General features: G+C 44.6%; 1 protein-coding gene across 1 annotated transcript in view; it reads left to right on the top strand.

Annotated features, from left to right (window-relative positions):
• med13a (mediator complex subunit 13a) overlaps positions 1-12,995 on the top strand; it is a 72,746-nt gene extending 59,751 nt beyond the window's left edge. Inside the window, exons 16-30 of the mRNA XM_037119287.1 lie at positions 1,794-2,716; positions 3,551-3,718; positions 4,236-4,459; positions 4,764-4,953; positions 5,252-5,669; positions 5,867-6,098; positions 6,444-6,635; positions 7,437-7,660; positions 8,377-8,519; positions 8,642-8,800; positions 9,497-9,685; positions 10,242-10,384; positions 10,555-10,719; positions 11,476-11,576; positions 11,846-12,995. Coding sequence (XP_036975182.1) covers positions 1,794-2,716; positions 3,551-3,718; positions 4,236-4,459; positions 4,764-4,953; positions 5,252-5,669; positions 5,867-6,098; positions 6,444-6,635; positions 7,437-7,660; positions 8,377-8,519; positions 8,642-8,800; positions 9,497-9,685; positions 10,242-10,384; positions 10,555-10,719; positions 11,476-11,576; positions 11,846-11,978 — 3,604 coding nt within the window. The 3' untranslated portion in view covers positions 11,979-12,995. The remainder of the gene's footprint in view (positions 1-1,793; positions 2,717-3,550; positions 3,719-4,235; positions 4,460-4,763; positions 4,954-5,251; positions 5,670-5,866; positions 6,099-6,443; positions 6,636-7,436; positions 7,661-8,376; positions 8,520-8,641; positions 8,801-9,496; positions 9,686-10,241; positions 10,385-10,554; positions 10,720-11,475; positions 11,577-11,845) is intronic.
• Positions 12,996-14,477: the final 1,482 nt, after the last annotated feature.

Here is a 14,477-nt window from a genome sequence, read left to right on the forward strand (position 1 = left end):
CAGGCAAGCTTTATTACATTTGTGCGGGCTTCAATTTATTATACCCATGTGTCGCATTGACCCGGGTACATGAAATCCGGCAGGCTCACCAAACCTGAAGGGTTCACTGATCTAAATCTAATCTTGCTGCTCTGAGCAGAAACTTTCACCATGATGCACTTCTTATTTCAGCTTTTAACAATGTCAGCCTCGCTTAGCGTGTTTGGCTGAAATTTATTGCACCGCAAATCATTCAGTTTTACACAAGGAACACAAAAGTTGTGGGCTAATAAACTGGCCGGGAGCGAATGCCCAAGCATTTCCTCAGGTATGGTCGTGATTGGAAAATGTTTTGCCTCATAAGAAAGGAGTGATGTGTGGTTTAATAACAGAGAAGTGAAGTGTCAGCTTGCAGTTTATCCAGCAGGTTCAGGGCTGGAAATATTGACTTGACTTTTGCATAGGAAGGAATTAAATCTAATTGCAACAGTGGGGCTATACTTCTGTCTGATGATTATTAAGATTTTTTTTAGAGTACACTGGAGCATGACAGGAAATGTAGAGCAGAACAAGCAACAAAGGTGCTCTCATTTAAAATAGTTTTAATATGAGTAGCGCTCATTATGTTCTTTTTCTTATTAAGCGTGTAATTGGAGGCGTAAGCGCGGTTAAGGTGGACTTTTCAGTGGAGGGAGCGGTTTCTGCATTTGACCAAGCTTGGCCAGTGTCCAAGAAGTCATGGGCATAGATAATGATAAAGATAAATGAAGAGATAAATGTTGCGTTTGCGTTGCCTTCTTGTCTGCGTCCCATCCTGAACGTGCCCTGGCTGCAGCAGAGAGAGGGAGAGCTGTGCAGGGACTTCCTCCTAATGGGTCCGTGCCAGAAGTTGTTCCCCACATACAGCTCGGGACATGATGTGCTCACCCTCCCTCCCTCCATCTCTCTCTCACTCTCACTCTCACTCTCATACTCACTCACTCTCTCTCTCGCTCATACTCTCTATGCCCTTAATAAACCTTACCTCAGAGGGCCACTCATTGAAATGTTTATTGAATGTCTTTCTCTCTCCTGCTGCCTCTCTTTGCTACCCATTTCTCGTTCTCTCTCTCTCTCTCTCTCCCTCCATCATGCATTCTTGTTCTCTCATGTGTAAACATGTGTGCAGTTTAAACCCACTCTGCATTCCTTTTGTTGTGAATGTGGTCGTGCCCTACTGCCTTATTGCGCGAACTCTCTTCACAAATGCAGTGAGACAGTTGGATAACAGTATATTGTTATTTGAGGCAATGTGGCGAACATTGCTGCTTTGGTTTTTAAAAGAGAACACGAGGATGTGCTGTGTACTAGTGCAGGGAGTTTTCGTTCTTTTCATGCCTCATTTAAATTTACAGTAAATAGAGTTTTTTTTCTTTTACTGTGGAGAATGTAGTACATTGAACAACATTGACATTGGAAGCTGACATCGAAATAGTTACTCTTATTAATTGTCTAATAGGAATCATTTCTCATTGTCCAAGTGGCTTCGTTGGACATCACAGAAATACTCTAAGCAACCACCGACTCCCCCTGGCTTCCACTGTCAGATACGTGTATTAAGTATCAATTAGGTGTCAACTATATATATCTTTTTGTGTTGTATGTAACAAGGCATTTAAAGACGTCATCTTGGGCTTTGGGAAATACTAATCAGCATTTTTACACCGTGTTCTGACATTTTATAGACCAAGAAACTGAGAAAATTAGCTTAATCGACAGGGAAAGTTTTCCTTTTCCTTTTTCTAATTCTTGCCTTTATCTCTCTCTGCCCTCAGTAACATCCCCAGTGTAGGCAGCACCATGGACCAGGACTACAGCCAGACCTACACCCCTCAGACCCACACACCCTTCATGTCCAACAGTGCCCCGCCAAGTAACAGTGGCACAGGTATCCTGCCGTCACCCGCCACCCCGCGTTTCTCTGCACCCACCCCACGTACGCCGCGCACTCCACGCACACCTCGAGGCCCCTCCAGCGTCCAGGGCTCCCTCAAATACGAGAACTCGGACCTGTACTCTCCAGCATCCACCCCCTCCACGTGCCGACCGCTCAACTCAGTCGAGCCGGCCACCGTCCCCTCCATCCCTGAGGCCCACAGCCTCTACGTCACCCTCATCCTCTCGGAGTCCGTCATGAACCTCTTCAAGGACTGCAACTTTGACAGCTGCTGCATCTGTGTATGTAACATGAACATAAAAGGAGCTGATGTGGGCGTGTACCTGAGCGACCCGGTCAGCGAGGCCCAGGAAACCTGCAGCTGCGGCTTCAGCGCCGTGGTCAACCGGCGTTACGGCAACGGCTCGGGCCTCTTCCTGGAGGACGAGCTGGACATCATCGGCCGCGGCTCGGACGTCAGCCGAGAGGCTGAAAAGCGCTTTGAGGAGCTTCGGCTCTCCTCGCTCGAGAAGTCAGGAGTCGGAAGGGGCGACCGCGTACCAGATGAGCTCATTCTCCTCCTGCAGGACCAGTGTACGAACCCCTTTTCACCCATTTCAACCCTGGAGCATGACATAGTGACACGGGGGCCAAGCGGGGCTCCAGTACCACCTTGTGTGAGAGTGGAGGAGAAGGACTACCACAGCGACTGCTACATGGCGCTGGAGCATGGCAGACAGTTCATGGACAACATGTCGGGTGGCAAGGTGGACGAGGCGCTGGTCAAGAGCACCTGCTTGCACCACTGGGCCAAACAAAACGGTAAGAAACATGGAATTCTAGATTGTTTTTAATGCGTGGACACCAAACTCTTTATTTTTTTTAATTTTTGGCATCTGTAGTTTTTGGCCTCTTTTAATTCAACCACAAAAGAGTTGAGGCCATCTTCAAATAATCATTCATGAAAAACACTTCTTCACCACAAAAAAAAAAGTGTATTTATCAAAGATAATGTGGAAAAATGTTTGCAGAGGTTGTTTTGAAACATTTTGTTTTTGTGGTGCCAATATTCTACCTGAGATTGTTTTGTTTTGAGATATTGTCCTTTTCGAGAATATTCTTCAGACAGATGAAACTTGAACTTCATGAATCATAAATCTGAATTTTGGTAAACTTTGGAGTAAAGACCACAGTTTAGATTTTCCTCTCTTTTTTTGCTGTGGAGAACATTACACTACTTCTAACATAGGGTAATCAAAATAACCCCTGACAAAGTTTTGTAAACTTTGTAGCAATATATCCAGTTTATATTTTTCTCATCACTTTATCAGAAACAGAATTAGTCCTTTTTTTTTTTCTATTCATAGAACAGCTCAAGACATGACAGGAAATAGGGTGAGAGAGAGCGAGGGGGAGTGACTTGCAGCAAAGGGCCCCAGGCAGGGACTCGAACCCTGGGCTGCTGCAGTGAGAACAAAGCCACTGTACATGAACAGTGACGAAGAAACAGAATTACTTCTAAGCCAAACAAAGTTACATCTAGACATTTACGAATAACCATAACTAAATGTAGGACTAAGAGATTATCATACACTTTGTGACTGTTGAGATTCTTACGTTGTGAATAATCTGTACCCTCCCCTTTACTCTCTCCAGCAGTGGACGTGAGTGCGCTGTGCTCTCAGGACGTGCTGCGGGTGCTGTTATCCCTCCAGCCTCTACTCCAGGATGCAATCCAGAAGAAGAGGACGGTGAGGTCGTGGGGCGTTCAGGGTCCCCTCACCTGGCAGCAGTTCCACAAGATGGCTGGACGGGGCTCTTACGGTAAAGCTGGGGACAATCTGGGGAAGGTTATTCACTTGATACACAGTTGTGATTTGTGCTTTGCTATCATCTAGTTAGCTGTATTAAAATCATCATACATACTGTATATATGATGGGTGTCGGAGTGTGATTCTTGGAAAAACCTCAAAACTGATGGTCCAATCCCGGACTGTAGGGATGATTTCAACATCTTGTTGGTGTGTGTGACATTTGGGATGTGTGTGTCTGGCTGATGTCAGATCAATAAGCAGTGTGGTCCCTCTGCTGTGGTCCAGATGTCAGCTCTGTTGGGAGGAGCTGTCAGATAGTTTGGTGACCTCACACTCTGATCACAGTGGAGGGCAGAAGGAGGAGAGAAGGCTGGCTGACACCTTAACTGTTAACAACACTCACTTACTGGTATTGCGTTCTTTCTGTCTCCTTCCACACCTGGTGTACCCCTCCTCCTCCTCCTCCTCCTCCTCCTCCTCCTCCTCCTCCTCCTCCTCCTCCTCCTCCTCCCACTTCACTCCCACAGGCACTGACGAGTCCCCGGAGCCCCTGCCCATTCCCACCTTCCTGGTGGGTTATGAGTACGACTTTGTGGTGCTGTCTCCGTTTGGTCTGCCCTACTGGGAGAAGCTGTTGCTGGATCCCTTCGGCTCCCAGCGGGACATTGGGTACCTGGTGGTTTGTCCTGACAACGAGGCCCTGCTCAGCGGTGCCAAGAGCTTCTTCCGAGACCTCACAGCTGTCTACGAGGTAGAGAATCTGATAAAACACCTGAGCATTAGCACTATCCAAATGTAACACTGTCTTCTCTTTACCTCAGGTTTGGCAGGTAATTGTGGAAATACAATAATTATCAAACACTAAGTCCTGACAGAATAAAGACTTTCTATTGGACACGTGTAGAAAATATTTTGTTGTTGACATGATCAATGATTAACGAAGCACTGCAACCACACTTAAGCCTGCATTAGTTAACTATGCTTAAAATGACATTAGTGAACCAGTTCACACATTCATGTTTTTTGCCACTCTGCTTGTATCTGTTTCTCTATAGTCATGTCGACTTGGTCAGCACCGGCCCATTTCTAAAGGCTACCCCGACGGCATAGTCCTCGTTGGTGGAAATGGGGCAAAAACCCTGGTGGATCAGCCAGTCAGTGACTGGTTCCTCAAGGCTGCCAGCAGCAACAGCGACGCCTTCACTAAGCTCAAACTCTATGCACAAGTGTGCCGCCACAACCTCGGTACGTGTCTTTTATAGCCAGCTGCATTTTTTAAAAATTCTTCGTGGTGCCTGGATTCTCTCTCGCTCAGTGCTCGCCTCAGTCAGTTCTTTGTTGCTAAGTTTCCACCTTCAACACCACTTGATTTAGTCATAAAAAAGGCTAGCTAGACAGCCTTGGCTGCTTGAAAAAGAGCTTGAAATGCGTGTAGGAGGAGGTGAAGTTGAAATGTAATAAATTGAGTGTCCTTTTATTTTTCTTTGTGTTTATTTTTCTCGTGTCATGCAATTAATAAAAGTCCAATGCTTTCTGCCTTTAGCTCCGTACCTCGCATCACAGCCATTGGACAGTTCCCTCCTCACACAGCCCACTCCCCCGCCCTCGTCTAGCCAGTCATCATCCACACAACTCTCTAGCTCTGCCTCCAGCTCAGTGGGCCAGCAGGGCTCAGTGAACGCTGCAGGCTCCTCTGCTTCCAACAACGGCAGCAGCAACAGTGGGTCCGCAAATGGCTCTGCGTCATCCAACAGCCTGGTGACATCCTCAGGCCAGCCTGGCAGCGGGATGCCTTCTGCCAAGCCCACCTCTTTCCCTCCCTTTGGGAACATCGGCAGCCAGGGCCAGGGAGGGGGCCCCCAGAGTGGACAGCTGGGACAGCAGGCTGGTACCCAGAATACTGGCACCTCAGGGGACAACTCCAGCAGCCAGGCCCAGGGGCCCACAGAGCCTCCTGAAAGGTACTTCAGGATCTTCTGCAAGGCTAAACATATATCTAAGTCATTTAATTTAAGCAATGAGGTTGCTAGGCTTTATTTTTTAGCAGTGTAAATATGACTCAGCCATTCAGAAGCTGAGGAAAAAATAAAAAGAACTGACCCAAGGACATAAATAGTTGTATAATACTGTGCGTGTGAACTTCTTGTGTCTACTTCAGCACTTTGGAACGAGAGAAGGTAGGTGTGCCCACGGACGGGGAGTCCCACGCCATCACGTATCCACCTGCCATCGTTGTTTACATCGTGGACCCCTTTAGCTACGAGGAGGCCGATGGTGGCCCGGGGCCTGTGCCGGCCCACTCCAGTGTGTGGACGCTGGGTTTGCTACGCTGCTACCTTGAGATGCTTCAGTTACTGCCCCCACATATCCGCAATTCTATATCTGTACAGGTAAGTGGAGATCTCAGTAGAGCCACATTTTAATTGCTGACCGTATAGTATTTCATTATCGTGAAGGTGGCTGCATAAGAGAAAATTCAGCGTTTGTGTGTAAGTTCCTCCTTAAGGTTAACAGATAGCACCCAGTTGCATCATAGCTGTCTTATCCATCATCAGTAGCAGTAAATTATTCACACTTGAAGAGTGATTAGAAAAAAAGGAACTCCTTAACAGTGTAAGGCAGTACAAGAGCAATACTGCTCTTACCCAGTTTCATCAATTTTTTTTGTCAGAGCATTATGGCAGAGGGGTACAGTTAAGTTTCCTTTGTCTAACAACTGGTGTCTTTTCCCTCAGATTGTCCCGTGCCAGTACCTGCTTCAGCCAGTGCGAGGTGAAGACCGTCATATCTACGCCCAGCACCTCAAGTCTCTAGCCTTCTCTGTCTTTGCTCAGTGCAGACGGCCGCTGCCCACCTCCACCAATGTCAAGTCACTGACGGGCTTCGGCCCTGGTTTGGCCATCGACACAGCACTGAAAAGCCCAGAGGTAAATGCAACACATGGCCAAGATGGAGCAGTTTGCACTGTTGTACCTTTGACATAATCCCACTGTCAAGGTGTTGCGCTGCTTTGCAGTTGCAGTTTAGCCCTTTAGCTGATCAGCAGCAGCTCTGTCGGCTGTGTGTGTTAGCATCAACATGCTAGGGTTGTCCTCTGATCGATAGGCGAGCAGACAGCGGCTGACACTGTGGCCCGTACAGCAGCATTATAGTTGCCATGATTTCTCCCACCAGACATGAACCCGACCTGATTTGACCCAACCTTTTGCCTTGTCTGTGTTCAGTCTGCCACTGAGAAGATAGAAGAGCAGTTAGATATAGAGTTCTTAGTCCTAACCATCCTTGCAGTTTTTTTCTGCTGGAACAGGACCAGAGGAACTTGTAACCCTCTGCTGGTCCAGAGTTTTCTTTCCATTATCTGCTTGGCTAGCTCCCTGAGACCTCCATAATGGGATCTTGACTCCAGGTTTAGACAAAGGGGCGCTTTAGATCAGGACCTAATTCAGTTCACTTCCTTGCTACCTTTTCCCCTTAACACACTAGCAAACCTTGAGCTGCTTCGCTGGTAAAACTGGGATACGGATGGAACAATTGGGGTGACACAAGGGACAGTGTTTCGTTATAAGGATACCCTGAATGTGAACTCAGCAGAAATTAGGATTTGAGGAAAGCCAATCATGCGCGTACAAAATTTACACTTGTGGAGCATGTCAAATGTGTGTCCATCAGCATAGAAAAGTTGAACATTTCTCCTAAATCCTTTTTTCTCTCCACCTTCCGACCTGCAGAGGCCGGAGTGTTTGCGTCTGTATACACCTCCATTCATCCTGGCACCGGTAAAGGACAAGCAGACGGAGCTCGGGGAGACATTCGGGGAGGCGTCGCAGAAGTACAACGTGCTGTTTGTGGGATACTGTCTGTCCCACGACCAGCGCTGGATCCTGGCTACGTGCACTGACCTGTATGGGGAACTCCTGGAGACCTGCATCATCAACATCGATGTACCCAACAGGTAGGACTACCAACCTTAACATTAAAATCTTTGTCTTGATTGACAGTCTCGAGGAATCACTAAATGCCACTTAACAGGTGTGACACAACTCAGGGAAATAATGTATTAGCTGTGACACTATGCTTTTATTTGAATTTAACAATCTGGCTCATTGCATTCTGAACACCCTAACAGTCACACTGGGACTGGCTATTATCCTCCACATTTTGGACTGATTACTTTTTCTCTGTGAATATGCCGTACTCATTCATTCATGGCTGCAATACAAATGTCTAGCTTTACAAAAGGTGCGCTGAAGCGGTCACCAACGTGTCTGCACGATATCAGCGCCCTGATGTCTTTGCATTAATTATGTAATTCTAGCTGTTAAATGCTCTGCTTAAGCTCTGATTCAGCCATTTCTCGTAGTCCCTCTGCAGTGGCCCCCCACAACATTATTTTATTAGTTACACATCAGGAGTAATGGCCTATCAACCATGTGTAATCTGAATCTGCAAAGTAACTAGCAACTAAAATGTTAGGTTTGTTAAGTACAAGTACCTCAATATTGCATTTAAATACAGTGAGTGTATATCTGTTTCAATTATTGGTTTTAGGTATCCTTGATTACTTATAATTGCCTTGGCCCCTGAAAAAAATCAGTCGAACCCTATTCAGCAACATTTTAGTCTTTGTCCTGAATATGCTAAAGCGTTTCCGACATGTGTGTTCTGCAGGGCACGGAGGAAAAAGGGCTCTGTACGGCGGCTCGGCCTGCAGAAACTTTGGGATTGGTGCTTGGGACTGGTACAAATGACATCGGTCCCCTGGAGGGTGGTGATTGGCCGGCTTGGCAGGATAGGACATGGAGAGTTAAAAGGTAAGGAGGACTGGTGTGCTTAAATGCTTTTTCCTGACCAAAAAAAGGAGCATTCAAGTGTGTTTGATAGCAGCGTGTAACATGTTCATTCATCCCTTTTGCTCTGCTCTCTTGATGTTCAGACTGGAGTATTCTGCTGAGCAGGAGAAACCTCCAGTCACTGAGTCGGCGTCTGAAGGAGATGTGCAGAATGTGTGGCATCTCCGCCTCAGATACGCCCAGCATCCTCAGTGTGTGCTTGGTTGCCATGGAGCCCCAGGGATCCTTTATCATCATGCCAGGTACAGTATGTGCACAGGGCAAAGATTATATATACACCTACTATCTGTTTTAACGCACACTTCTCATTCGAGTCGCGCTGAGAAAGGCAGCGCCGAGGTGTGTGTGTGTGTTTGTCTGTTTGAATGTGTGTGTGTGTGTGTCTGTTTGAAAGGATGTGATGGATGGCAGCAGCATATCACAATGCGTGTCCCCTCCTTGTCCAGATCAGATTGATGGCAGGGTAGATCATGTACCTTTCGCTCATAAAGCACTAGCTCTCAGATGCCCATTGATCTCAAAGCGGTGTGATGGAGAGGCAGATCAATGGGTTTATTTTGGGAAACGAGTGGGGGATTGTCAGTGGATCATACCAGGACTGAGATGAGTGATGCTGGGCTGAGGACATCTCCTTCCTTAAAAGCTCTTCAGGCTGAAGGAGATAAACAAAGCACTGTTAGCCTTAGATAACTATGATATACACAGAGGTTTACATAGCTGAATTTGAATATGTTAAATATGTTGTTTTAAAATTATAGTTCTTGGAAAGAAAGAAATTTGGAATCAGCTGGCCAGACTTTTCAAGAACTATAAATTGAAATCCACGAAGAAAAATATCAATTGCAGCATCGTTTATAAAAAGAAAGCGACATTTTGTTTGGTTCTTCTTACCCTCACTGTTTATTGACCCTCTCTCCTTCCTCTGTGAATCCCATCAGACTCGGTGTCGACGGGCTCTGTGTTTGGCCGCAGCACCACCTTAAACATGCAGACGTCCCAGCTGAGCACCCCACAGGACACCTCCTGCACCCACATCCTGGTCTTCCCCACCTCAGCTTTCGTCCAAGTGGCCAGCTCCAATTACACTAACATCGACCCCAACATCGACATTCTCAACGCCACCACTGGTCAGTAGTGCTCCCTTCATCTATCTTGCAGTCGTTCGCTGTGATGCTCTTGTGTTTTTAATTTGGCGTTGCTCAGCCTGTTTTCTAGACGGAGAGCCAAGTCTCAGGTGTGATTGGAAATTACTGTCTTCCCCTTTGAATATATACTGTTTTTATCCAAATCCTTCCTGTTTACTTTTCCAGTCTATTAAGAGTCTGTTTTGTACTAGTATATGCTTACATTCTTAATGCATCTACAGCACTCTGAAGCTTATTTCCTTTGTGCACATATATTTGTTGCCAACAACATGATGCACGCTCACATACATCCAGTACTCAGTGAAAAGCTAAATGAACCACACAATAGCATTGATGGTAAAAGGTCCACAATATATTTTCTAAAGTGTCTGCTTTGCAAGTTAAATCTACAAAAACAAACCAGCATATGTTGGCCATTAACATACAGATCAGAGGGAGAAGAAAGTTTGTGAAGAGGATTTTGAATGTTTTTCAGAGACACAGAAGCTAAGCAGTTCAAAGAAACTGACCTGTTGCATTATTCTCCTGCTCTCCTCAGATGGGTCAGACGCTATCGGGATCTTTGACCTGCTGGACCAGGAAAACGAGTTGGTGGACCCAGACATCATCAACATCTCGCCCACCACTTCACCAGTACACTCCCCTGGTTCTCATTACCACCACGGAGGGGATGGCAGTAAGGTGAGATGACATGTGCATGCACACAGGTCAAAGTGGCCTTTGATTGATGTCACACCTCATGATGTCTCCCTTTCCTCATGTTAAATGAGGGAGAATATAGCATGATCAGATGGTACATGTGATATGACGTATGGAAACAAAGCTAACCTTGATTTTGCCTTTTATTGCAGGGCCAGAGTACAGATCGGATGGAGTCTCATGAAGAGGTTCCTAACCTCCTGCAGCAGCCTCTGGCCCTCGGCTACTTTGTCTCGACGGCTAAAGCCGGCCCACTACCCGACTGGTTCTGGTCAGCCTGTCCACAGGCTCAGAACCAGTGTCCACTCTTCCTCAAGGTATCAGGCTATAATGCTCTCAAATGTTTAATTTTAAGGGCTACCCCTTTACACAAGTGTACAGTGGACACATTTTTCTTTTTTCATGGTTGAACAGGACAACTTTGCAGAATTTATTTGGACATTTACCTCCTTGAGAGAGTTATTGTGGAAAATGGGTACCAAGTCACGTCTGTCCATTAAATGTAAAGTTTCAGCCAGCATCTGATTAGCTTAGACTGGCACAAAAGACATTTCCTGTGAACCAGCACCTCCAAAAGCTCATCAGTTAGCGTTTTATATCTTGTTTGTTTAATTTGTATAAAAACAGAAGTGTAATAACGCCACATATGTGGTTTATGAGGGGTTGTATGATTGACCATTTCTTGGCTGGGTGCAGTGACTTTCTAGAGTATCTGCTGATTGCCAGGAAACCAGCTTACCAGTGCTCCTGGCCAAGAAATAGTCCAGCACACAACTCTCCACAAAACCACAACTTTTAAAAACTGCAGTTCACGTGTAAGCCATTAATGACATGCAAATATGTTTTGTTGCAAAGTAAGTGGTGTTGTTTCGACTGAACCATTGTGCGCAGCAAAAAAAAAAAAGGTACATCCAAGAAAACTACATAGTTTTAGCACCATATCCCTCACTTCTGGAATTGGCTACAGACTCTCTGGTGCTGACACCACTCTGTGAAAAGAGCTATAATTATTTAGATGAGATGTGATAAAAGGTTCCTAACTTCATTATAATGCCATGTGCTCCCTCTCTCAGGCCTCTTTGCACCTCCATGTGTCTTCAGTGCAATCAGATGAACTACTGCACAGCAAACACTCCCACCCCCTCGACTCCAATCAGACCTCAGATGTACTCAGGTAAGCAACACCAGAACACATCCGCCACTGCTATAAGTATTGTTGAAACCCTGCCAAGTGTGTTTATAGTGGATTTTTTTTTAAGTACAGCTTCAAAGTTAAGTGAAGTAGTTTTTAAGATTAAAGTTATTTCATTTTGTATAACTGTGGACTTGGACTGAACATTTTTATAAAACAAATGTCATCTTTGTTTTGCTTTTGGAGGCCAGTATGTCAACCTCCATCTCCATAATAAAGAGTACCTGTATTTCTTTTGTATGCCTGAACAGATTTGTGCTGGAGCAGTACAACGCCCTCTCCTGGCTGACGTGTGACCCAGCTACACAGGACCGACGATCGTGTCTACCCATTCACTTTGTGGTGCTCAACCAGATGTACAACTTCATCATGAACATGTTGTAACCATCAATTACAGAGGGGAGTGTCGGGGAAGCATTTCACAGAAGAGGAAAGTGGCAACTCCAAAAAGGGGAGTTTCATCAAGACTGAAGAGAACTGCGAGAACCAGACCAGAGTTACGGAGCTGGATCCTGCACCAAGATGGGATAAGACGGCTGTTCTAAGCTGAGACGGTCCTGTGCCCCCTGTGGCTGTTACTGGTTGAGACAGTCCTGTCCCTGTGATTCAGAGACATGCACACAGAGACAAGGGAATAAAGAAGATGTTGAATCGCAATGAATGAACGTGAGAGAATGACAGATTGGTTGTCATGGTATGTAGCATGGCAGCAAAGTCACTGGCCAGTCTGTATTGGAGAGACGAGTCTATCTGTAAAGTTATTGGAAGAAAAGGGACATATTTGATTGAGGAAAAAAAAACTCAAGAATGGATCTTTGGTTTTAAGACCTGAAATTCCATTTTATTCCTTTGGATGAAATAGTATCCAAATGAAATGCCTGCATCTATCTTATTTATTGTAAGTTTTTAAATGTATAATTTGTCTTATTTCTTAACCTCTTTTATATATAAAAAATGGAGAAGGTTTATATCACCTTCCTGCTTTAAAGCAATTGGTCTAAGATATATGTAATCGTCTTAATTAAAAAAAAAAACAACCAGGAAAAAAAAATCCCATAAAAATTAAATAAAGTCCCAGTAGGTTGCTTTTAGAGTATTATTTTTTGTAATGGAGACAGAATATTTGTATTGTCACAATGTACAGAAGAATTAGAGTGGAGAATTATGTTCCATGCCTTTGAGCATGGAGGACTTACAGCAAAGCTGTAGCTACAGAGGACTTGTACAGCAATGAACTTCACTGTGTTCAAATAAAGAGGTACATTGTTGTATATAGTATTTTATACCACACATTTAGACACAAAAACCAAACGGCAATATATATAAATAATTATATATGAATGCCATGCCAGCAGTTGGTGGTGTGGCTTCTGTTTTAGGAATAAAGTGCGTCAACTTATTTTCCTGTGCTTGTGTTTATTGCTTTGGGGAGGGGGACTGTGATGTGCAATTGGACAAGCACACCGATAGTGGAGTGGAAGGAGAGCTATTGGCATCTCTTGGAGGTAGCTGACCACAGGTTTGACCTTTTTTCTTTTTCTATAGGGGAGGAATAAAACGAGAGCCAGAAGGCGAGAACATTTGTCTCGACGGCAGACGTGCAGTGTCCTTTTCAGCACATCCCCTTTAGTTCACTGTACCTCTCCTCATTCTGATTGGCTGAGGTTTGGCTCTTTTGGCACCACTTTTGATTGGTTATAGATGCATTTAGACCAAACCCATTTTACTTCAGTGTGAAAGTAAATGTGTGGTGTAAATGAACTTAAACCAGCTTTGGATGGCTGCCCATTGGATATGCAGTGTATGTGCGCAAAGGAAGGTCTACTGTCTGGATTTCTCCTGTTTCAGAGGGAAACTGTACTTTGACTATTGAAAATCCATTGGTATTGCTCTTTACCTTGCATATTTGCCACTATTTGTTGGCTTGGAAAATTTTGGCCAACAAAAATGTTATTTGGTCTTCTTTTGAGTGTAGATAAATACATTCAATATTTAATAAAACCCTCAAATTTAATTTTTCAGTCCAGTGCCATGTTTTCTTTTTGGGGAATCATGGTTGTTTGCAGTTCGCCATCTGGTTCTGCTGTACAGTAGGTCTGCAAGCTTGTTAGCACGCTCTATTCACAAGTGGGGAAAGGCATTGGAATAACCCTGAATAATAATTTTAGTCAGATATCTCACTTGTAAATTGCTGAATTGCCCCGGGGTCGTGTAGTAGCAGCTGGCAATTCTTTCTTTTGAGAGTTTTTCTGCATATTTTTTTTTCCCTCGCTGTCAGCAGCCTTTGAATACACAGAGGTCCTGCTCTGTTTGCCTCCATCCCTCAGCAACTGCTGTCACTGTGCCCTTGACAGCGTAGTGGAATTCACACTGACAACGCATCAGTGACAGGGGTAGCTAAAAGTCGGCAGCATTGAAGAGGGACATCTAAATGCACGATAGTTGAATGACAGTCAGTCAGGGTATTTGTTTAATTATGATCACCCCTCTATTTTTAAAACCAAGTGTGCCATGTCACATTTCATCTTAATGTGGTTTAATTTAGATATATTTTTTTTAAGATTAGACATTAATTCTGTAAATCAGTCATGTCATCAAAATATTAATTTCTGCAGCCTGTCCAGATATAAATGAAGGGATTGTCTGCCATAAGAGATTGATGAGTGGATACTGTACTGTATCTACACTGTCTGTTTTTCATTTATTATTCATAAAGCAGAAATTATTCATGAATGGGAGGTTTCTTCAAACACTTGTGGTCTTTTTTTAAAAATTTTTTTATTCAAGGTGTAGTCATCAGGTAAACATGCCCTTTTCCCATGTAGATGAGAGGTGAAACGTCTTTTAAAAGAACTGACACAAGTCTCAAGTTACCCCACGATA

Source organism: Acanthopagrus latus, chromosome 13 (assembly GCF_904848185.1).
Source record: "Acanthopagrus latus isolate v.2019 chromosome 13, fAcaLat1.1, whole genome shotgun sequence".
NCBI classification, from domain to species: Eukaryota; Metazoa; Chordata; class Actinopteri; order Spariformes; family Sparidae; genus Acanthopagrus; species Acanthopagrus latus.